At 44.6% G+C, this 10,000-nt stretch overlaps 1 protein-coding gene across 2 annotated transcripts in view; it reads right to left on the reverse strand.

Moving 5' to 3' along the window:
- LOC139759804 (zwei Ig domain protein zig-8-like) overlaps positions 1-10,000 on the reverse strand; it is a 285,121-nt gene that overhangs the window by 16,370 nt on the left and 258,751 nt on the right. For both annotated transcript variants that reach the window (XM_071682281.1, XM_071682280.1), the window contains exon 3: positions 6,682-6,783. In XM_071682281.1, the coding sequence (XP_071538382.1) occupies positions 6,682-6,783 (102 nt within the window). The remainder of the gene's footprint in view (positions 1-6,681; positions 6,784-10,000) is intronic.

Here is a 10,000-nt window from a genome sequence, read left to right on the forward strand (position 1 = left end):
CCACCAGCCAGTACTTGAGGCGGGGAGGGAGGGAGGGAAGGGGGGGTGGGGTCGTCGTCTCGCTCCCCCCCCTCCCCTTACTCAGGAGTTACACGAATCTCTCTCTCCTCTCGACTTCAAGGAATATGACTTCCCCTCCCCCACCCAACCCACCTTTTTTCCCCTCTCCCCTCTCCCCCTCCCCTCCTTCCTCCTCTTTCAATTTGGAGATAGTGGGTCTTATATATATATATATATATATATATATATATATATATATATATATATATATATATGCTCTCTCTCTCTCTCTCTCTCTCTCTCTCTCTCTCTCTCTCTCTCTCTCTCTCTCTCTCTCTCTCTCTCCCTTCTCCCTCCCTCTCTCTCCCTTCTTCTCTCTCTCTCTCTCTCTCTCTCTCTCTCTCTCTCTCTCTCTCTCTCTCTCTCTCTCTCTCCCTTTCTCTCTCTAGCAGGCCCCCTTTTTGTTACGTCATGGCAGGTAATGCCTCGCTCTTGTATATATAAACTACTTATTACTTCTGTTTTTATTAAGTCCCCCCTCCCACACCATCTCCCCCTCTCCCTGCCATTTTAGAAACGAAATGTTTTATGCAATTACATTTATATTATATCCTCTTTAGTAATACTATTGACTTGAATATATGCATCACACAAAAATACAATTTCTCTTAAAAATTCTTCGACATGAGTCGCCCCAGAGCAAAGTAATTGTTTATTTTGTAACTCAAAAGTCACATTTTCCTCCTGCAGCCAAACCTTGTCAAAGAAAACGATTTCCGGGCAGACTTGGGAGACGCGTCTTGCCCTCCAATCGAACGAACACACTCCTATTTCCTCTCTCTCTCTCTCTCTCTCTCTCTCTCTCTCTCTCTCTCTCTCTCTCTCTCTCTCTCTCTCCTCAGCCCCCTTTGCCCAGCACAAAACAAAACGAACATATCACTATCACACTATTTCCACTCCTCCCTCCCACCACCTTCCATCCTTTCCAACACTTTCGCACACTTCTCCGCCATTTTCGGAGCACATTTTCTCTGGTGATGGAGGGGGGGTGTGTAAAGGGGGTTGGGGTGAAGGTGGGGTGTGTGTGGGGGTGTAAAGGGGGTTTGGGTGAAGGTGGGGTGTGTGTGTGGGGGTGTAAGTGTGGAGGGGATGTTCGTTTTCTCCCGCCTGTGAACTTCACACTTGGATTACATCGCTGCCGGGCAAAAATTCCACACTTTTATATCTTTCTCTTTCTTTAGATGACGCGTTATTTCAAGAGAGATAGGCTTCCGTATTTTCATTTCCTCTCTCTCTCTCTCTCTCTCTCTCTCTCTCTCTCTCTCTCTCTCTCTCTCTCTCTCTCTCTCTCACTTCGCTTTCTCCTATTTTCTATTTCAGGTTGGGTAATTTGCCTCTGTGATGTGTCCTCCTTATCATCTCTGTGGCTCGCGAGATTTCATATTCTTTTTTCTTTTTCTCTTTCTTTTTTTTTTTACTGTTTTTGCGCCACTCTGTCTATCTCCGTGACGTCACGCCGTCCTTTTGTTGACAGTTCCTGGGGGGGTAAGGGGGGGGGCGATAGTTGGAGTCTTTGGTAACGATATGTAACACCTTTTGCTTTATCCCAGGGACAGCACCTCGCTCCCCGTATACAACATGGCTCCATTTTGCCTTATCCTACGCATGGCTCACATCCTCTTGCATGTTCAGACCCCCATCGTGCCATCTCGTCCCTGATCAGCCATTCCTCGTTGTCGCCTTCACTTCTCACGTGTATACCCTCTTTGTTCAACCTCTCCTCACTCATCCTCTCCGTATGTCCAAACCATTTCAACCCACCCGCTTCATCTCCGCCAGCCATAGTCTTCTTCCTATAACACGCGTCCTTTTAACCCTCTCATTTCCAATTCAAGCAACCCACCGCGTACCATCTATTGTCCTCCAGCATTTCATTTCCAGCACCTCCTCCGTCGTCCATTCTCTATATCAGCCAAGACGCTCGTCCCGCGTCTGTCCACCAACGCTGGGTTGACTCCATTATCAAACACGCGTCTTTGTCCTTGCAGACCTCCTCTCTCTCTCTCTCTCTCTCTCTCTCTCTCTCTCTCTCTCTCTCTCTCTCTCTCTCTCTCTCTCTCTCTCCACACACACACACACACACACACACACACTCCTGAATACACACACCACACCACTCCCTCCCTCACTCTCCCTCCTCTTCCTCATCCCCCCCTTCGTGTCTTAACTCAGCCACCCCACTCCCCAAGTATCTAAGATACTCTCCACTACCTCCAAGTATCTAAGATACTCTCCACTACCTCTAAGTAACTAAGATACTCCACTACCTCCAAGTATCTGAGATACTCCACTACCTCTAAGTAACTAAGATACTCCACTACCTCCAAGTATCTGAGATACTCCACTGCCTCCAAGTATCTAAAATACTCCACTACCTCTAAGTAACTAAGATACTCCACTACCTCTAAGTAACTAAGATACTCCACTACCTCTAAGTAACTAATATACTCCACTACCTCTAAGTAACTAAGATACTCCACTACCTCCAAGTATCTAAGATACTCCACTACCTCTAAGTATCTAAGATACTCCACTACCTCTAAGTAACTAAGATACTCCACTACCTCTAAGTAACTAAGATACTCCACTACCTCTAAGTAACTAAGATACTCCACTACCTCTAAGTAACTAAGATACTCCACTACCTCTAAGTAACTAAGATACTCCACTGCCTCCACGCTCTCTCCATTCAGACTCCCACTGCCACAATTTTCCTCCCTCACCCATACTAGATATAACAACTTCACTTCTATTCCCATCAACTTTCCTCTTTCTCCTTTGGCATGCGCTCCAAAACTCAGACGCCAGCTTCTGCAGTGTGCTACACGCGTTTGCCACCAGGGCAGGGCGGGGCGGGGCGGGCAGCGGCATCATCAGCAAACAGCATTTGACTCACGTTTCACCATATCCCATCACACCTTCCAACTAACTGCAAACCTACTCCTCTCTCAGACACTCTATGATTCATGTCCATTATCACTCATAATTCACAAACAGATCAAACAGCCATGGTGATATCACACACTCTCTTGCCGCAGTCCTAATTCATGAGTTGCCACTCTTCCTCCTCTCTTCCTACTCGCATGCACGCCTTAATCTGTTGACAGAAACTCGTTTACTGATTCTATCAGCTCTCCTCCCACACCATATATTCGTAGCGCCTGCCACAGGAGCATCTCTGTCTACCCTCATCATATGCTTCTTCGTGTTTCCAAAAAATGGCACATGTAAAACCATTTTTTTTTAGCTATGTTTTTCTCACCAACATTCATCAGAAAAAACACCTGATCCACTTTTTCTCCCCAGAGAGAGAGAGAGAGAGAGAGAGAGAGAGAGAGAGAGAGAGAGAGAGAGAGAGAGAGAGAGAGAGAGAGAGAGAGACCTAGTCGAAAACACGAAATGAATTAGTTTGGAAAAAAAAATAGGTTTATCTTATAACCCTGATACAAATGTTGAAATCTCTATTTACAAGCCAATTACCAGGGTAAATGGGCTATTTATATACCTAATATGAGCTTGACTGGGTAATAGTAATTTGTGATAATAAGGGTATATACAATCCTTATCTAAGAATTATAATTATAAGCAAGCCTTATGCAAAATAAGCTCTGTTTACAAGCTTAATATGTAAAAGTTAGACGTGTTTACAAGTCTATTACGAAAATAGTGTTTATTTACAATCCTTTAACAGTAATAGGATTATATGGTTATTTACAGTCCTTCACAAACTTAATGTAAAAATAAAGGAGTTATTTACAACCCCAGAGCAGGAATTCTGTGTTTATTTACAAGACTTGATGAAGTCATTTACAACCCAAGTGCGAGAATTTTCAAATTATTTACAAGTTTCTTTTTTTTTTATTTATTAGAATAATAATGTCATTTATCAGCCTAACACAGAAGCTGATGAGGGGATTAACGAACTTATTTAAGTAATAATAAGTCCACTTACAAGCCCATTACAAGAATAATAGGCTTATTTACAAACCAAATAGAGGAATTATAACCCTGAAATACACATACATTTGGGAGTTCCTTCATGAAATTTCATTCAAAATGAATTCTAGATTAATTAAATAGCTTTATCATAAAATTAATCAAAACATTGCATAAGTAATTATAACACATATTGCTCTGATAATTAATAGTTTGAATAGTTTTTACATTAAAAATGTATATATATATAGAGAGATGATGTTATTTGATACAGGTATTCTGGTATATGGAATTTATATAGTTTATATGAACGGATCTAAAATACCCACTTTTGAATAATGACTATATCATCGTTAGGGTGTAAGTAATTGATGAGTATTCTAAACACCTGAACAAGGTGGTTAGAAAGGATCAAACTGCTGGTTTCAATGTCACCTTAACCACCTAACCACCTCATTATCCTAAGCGATCGATAGGATCACCACGCAATCATTAATCCAAACTTTGATTTGAGTCTATTTTTCACAAGTTTAATTTTGGGGTTCCCTGACTCATTGCTTTTGGGTATATAATAGGCAATAGATCCAGTAACAACACGCATCCCGTTTTTTGTTTCCTACGTTTTCATTACGGGAAACAGGGGATTGAACCGCTTCGTTTTCATATGAAGCAATGTGACTCTTCTATTTTGTTTTCATTTTTCGAATATATATGTGTGTGTACGAAGGCTTAGTATGAAGTCAGGAGGTTTGTATACGAGTGCAATGAATAAATTAGTGTGGTCACGAGACTTGACCATGTCCGAGTGTGAAGTGTGAACCACCCCCCCCCCCCCCCAACACACACACACACACACACACACACACACACGCACACACACACACACACACACACACACACACACACACACACACCCCAAAGGTTCGAGAATACCGACACAAATGAAGCAGTCTCGAAGCACGTTTGACTCGTGTCAATACGCGATATATATATATATTTCATACGATTCGCCATTTCCCGCATTTGCGAGGTAGCGTTAAGAACAGAGGACTAGGCCTTAGAGGGAAAATCCTCACCTGGCCCCCTTCTCTGTTCCTTCTTTTGGAAAATTAAAAAAAAACGAGAGGGGAGGATTTCCAGCCAACCGCTCCCTCCCCTTTTAGTCGCCTTCTACGACACGCAGGGAATACGTGGGAAGTATTCTTTCTCCCCTATCCCCAGGGATATATATATATATATATATATATATATATATATATATATATATATATATATATATATATATACATATACATATATATATATATATATATATATATATATATATATATATATATATATATATATATATATATATATGTAATGTATATGTACCTGCACAGCTTTGGTGTGCGTGATTACATAGTAAAGGAAATTACTACTGCTACTTCTACTACTACTTCTACTACTACTACTACTACTACTACCACTACTTATATCATCACTACTATCATTACTACTACTACTACTGATATTATTATTACTACTATTACTGCTTATATCACCACTACTATCGCTACTACTACTACTACTACTACTACTACTACTACTACTACTACCACTACTACTACTACTACTACCACTACTACTACTACTACTACCACTACTACTACTACTACTACTACCATATACTTCCTCATAATGCATTATGAGGAAGAGCCTTTCTCTACCCTCATAACTCATGTCTTTTCTTCTTGTGTCAACACTAAACACCTTCCTTGTATGACTATTAGACTTCGAGTTATAGGACGTGGGCGGCGTGTGTGGGTCAAAGGTCATGGAGGTGGGGTGGAGTGGGGTGGGGTCATAGGTCAGGGGTGGGTCAAGAAGCACACCAGACGTATTAGATTTCCAGCTATAGGAAGTGGGCATGCGTGGGTCAAAGGTCATGGGGTCACGGTGAGTGGGAAGGTCATAGGTCAGGGGTGGGTCAGGGGTGGGTCAAGGGTGGGTTGGTGGGTGGGTCAAGGGTGAGGATGCATACTTTGAGATGCCGGATGTATTAGATTTCGAGTTATAGGAAGTGGGAGGCATGCGTGGGTCAAAGATCATAGGGTCACGGTGGGTGGGGTGGGGAAGGAAGGTCATAGGTCAGGGGTGGGTGGGGTGGGGAAGGAAGGTCATAGGTCAGGGGTGGGTGGGTGGAGGGTGGGTCAGGGGCGGGTGGGTGGGTGGGTGGGTCGGGGTGGGTGGGTGGTTGAAGGGTGAGGAAACATAGGCCAGGGGTGTGTGGGTCAGGTGTGGGTAGGTCAGGGGTGGATGGGTGAGGGGTGGGTGAGGGGTGGGTCAGGGGTGGGTCAGGGGAGGGTTAGGGGTGGTTGAAGGGTGAGGAAGCATAGGTCAGGTGTGTGTGGGTCAGGGGCGGGTGGGTCAGGGGTGGGTGGGTGGTTGAAGGGTGAGAAAGCATAGGTCAGGGGTGGGTTGGTGGGTGGGTCAGGGGTGGGTCAGGGGTGGGTGAGGAAGCATAGGTCAGGGGTGTGTGGGTGGGTCAGGGATGGGCGGGTCAGGGGTGTGTGTGTGGGTCAGGGGTGTGTGGGTGGGTCAGGGATGGGCGGGTCAGGGATGGGCGGGTCATGGGTGGGTGGGTCAGGGGTGGGTGGGTCAGGGGTGGGTCAGGGTGGGTCATGGGTGGGTGGGTCAGCATACCTTGAGGTGGCGGACGTGCGACACGGAGTACCTGGCCTCGGAGGAGTAAGGTTCCTCGCCCACAGTCAACAGCTGGTCTTCATCCCGCTTCATCCACGTTACCTGCACCAGGAGAGGGGCGCCCGTCAGTGAGTGAGTGAGTAGAGAGAGAGAGAGAGAGAGAGAGAGAGAGAGAGAGAGAGAGAGAGAGAGAGAGAGAGAGAGAGTTGGGAGAGTAGAGAGAAAGCAGAGAGAAAGCAGAGAGAGAAAGAGAGAGAGAGAGAGAGAGAGAGAGAGAGAGAGAGAGAGAGAGAGAGAGAGAGAGAGAGAGAGAGAGAGAGAGTAGAGAGAGAGAGTAGAGAGAGAGAGATGATGGCAGGACATCATCAAACACAGGTAATAACCTGATGTTTCTTTCTTTTCATTACTACGTCAACAAAGTGGACGACCCCCCCCCCCCACCTCCCCCTCCCCCCACCATGGGTCGTTCCAGGGATGGGGGGGTTGTGGAAGGAGGGGGGGTATAAGGGGGTCGTGGGAGGAGAGGGTCGTCCACCTCACCAGCGACGTGCGTCGTGTAGTAAGAGGGTCGTGTGTTCCCTCCCTCCTGTACGCTCACTTTAATTCAGACTCCAAACTTTTATGTTCTGTTTAGGTTTTCTCAAAGAAAACACAAGTTTCTTACAGGTATGGACAGTTGCTTACACACACACACACACACACACACACATATATATATATATATATATATATATATATATATATATATATATATATATATATATACATATATTCATACTATTCGCCATCTCCCGCGTTAGCAAGGTAGCGTTAAGAACAGAGGACTGAGCCTTTGAGGGAAATCCTCACTTGGCCCCCTTCTCTGCTCCTTCTTTTGGAAAATCAAAAAACGAGAGGGGAATATTTCCAGCCCCCCGCTCCCATATATATATATATATATATATATATATATATATATATATATATATATATATATTCCTATGAGTCCACGGGGAAAATGAAACACGAAAAGTTCCCAAGTGCACTTTCGTGTAATAATCACATCATATATATCTGGTGGTGTTGGGGAAGACATTTGAGGGTGGTCAAAATATAGGCAGAGAGGGAGTTTAGATTGGTGGAGAAGACCCACTCTACGCTGTTGGAGAAAAGAGACCACAGTGTGGTGGAGAAAGGCTCCACAGGGAGTGTCTTTGATGGAGTTGTATTTGATGGAATATGTGGAGATGTGCGAGCCCGAAACAAGTGAGACGAGACAGTCAAAGTAGTAAGACCTGCGGACATGTTTCATACATATGTGCCTCCATCTCTCCCCCACAGAATGGCACTAAGAGCAAGAAAAACAAACAAAAAACAAAAAAAGCTTATATTTCTTGTTATTGAAAATCTCTCTCCCTCTTCCTCTTTCTCTCCACCAATCCCCAACATCCCATCATCACCCCAGGGCCACCACATCTACCAACCAATCATAGAAATCAACCCCGACAAAAATAATCGCAAAAAATACAATTTGTCTACAGATCAAAGCGACTGGGAACCATAATCCAAAGACATGCGATGCCTCGCGTTCAACACAGGTTCTGGGGGGGGCCACCGAGGCCAACTTTGGCTGTGTGGCTGTCGTGTTTACTGGGGGAAAAGGACGTCTATGGTCGTCGGTGTATATAAGCAATATCTAGTTTCCAAACTGGAAATATAGTGTCATTAATCTGTTGGTGTGTTGTGAGAGGGCTTTCCTTGGAGACGGCAAATGGTTGTGGATTAGATCCAGGTTGTGGTTTCCCCTATATGTGTTTTGATACTTCCTTTTGATCCCGACGTGTTGTGAGGGTGTTGGAGGCCTTTGGAGGATGGGATCTTCCTCCTCTTGACTTAAGGGAGATGGATCAGTCGAACTTTAAGGAGATGGAGGAGAGAGAGGTATTGCAGGATAATGGAGTGAAGAGGTATTGCAGGATGATGGAGTAGAGAGGTATTGCAGGATGATGGAGTAGAGAGGTATTGCAGGGTGATGGAGTAGAGAGGTATTGCAGGATGATGGAGTGAAGAGGTATTGCAGGATGATGGAGTAGAGAGGTATTGCAGGATGATGGAGTAGAGAGGTATTGCAGGATGATGGAGTAGAGAGGTATTGCAGGATGATGGAGTAGAGAGGTATTGCAGGATGATGGAGTGAAGAGGTATTGCAGGATGATGGAGTGAAGAGGTATTGCAGGATGATGGAGTAGAGAGGTATTGCAGGATGATGGAGTAGAGAGGTATTGCAGGGTGATGGAGTAGAGAGGTATTGCAGGATGATGGAGTGAAGAGGTATTGCAGGATGATGGAGTAGAGAGGTATTGCAGGATGATGGAGTAGAGAGGTATTGCAGGATGATGGAGTAGAGAGGTATTGCAGGATGATGGAGTGAAGAGGTATTGCAGGATGATGGAGTGAAGAGGTATTGCAGGATGATGGAGTAGAGAGGTATTGCAGGATGATGGAGTAGAGAGGTATTGCAGGGTGATGGAGTAGAGAGGTATTGCAGGATGATGGAGTAGAATCACGGCACAAGGATGGACTAAGGAGAGACTGTATGGGCATGGAGGAGAGAGAGAGAGAGAGAGAGAGAGAGAGAGAGAGAGAGAGAGAGAGAGAGAGAGAGAGAGAGAGAGAGAGAGAGAGTAGAGTGATGGGGTGGAGACACCGCACAGTGATGGAGTGAAGAGGGAGAAAGAGAGGTCGTAGGTTGTTGGAGTAGAGAGATGCATTAAAGTGATGGAGTAGAGAGAGAGAGAGAGAGAGAGAGAGAGAGAGAGAGAGAGAGAGAGAGAGAGAGAGAGAGAGAGAGAGAGAGAGAGAGAGAGAGAGATTGGAGGGAGATGGAGCAGAGAAAGACTATAAGAGTGATGGAGTAGAAACGCTGTATGCTGATGGATTTGAAAGAGAGACTTTCGAGGATGATGGAGTAGAATGACATCAACATGATGGAGTAGATATAAGACCAACAAATCAGGTAGATTAAGTAGATGTATTAGAGAGACTAAAACCGTGATGGAGACGATCGGCTTTAAGGCGATGGAACAAAGCAAAAACGACCTCGGGAAATGAGAACACAACGACCTTAATGAGATGGAGTTCAGCGAGGTGGAGGAATTCCAGGCATTAGAGAGATGGAACTTGTCTAAGGCGATGGAGACGAGTGGAAGAAGAAGAAGAAGAAGAAGAAGAAGAAGAAGAAGAAGAAGAAGAAAAAGAAGAAGAAAAAGAAGAAGAAGGAGAAGAAGAAGAAGGAAAAGAAGAAGAAGAAGAAGAAGAAGAAGAAGAAGAAGAAGAAGAA

This window comes from Panulirus ornatus, chromosome 34, assembly GCF_036320965.1.
Source record: "Panulirus ornatus isolate Po-2019 chromosome 34, ASM3632096v1, whole genome shotgun sequence".
NCBI lineage: Eukaryota > Metazoa > Arthropoda > Malacostraca > Decapoda > Palinuridae > Panulirus > Panulirus ornatus.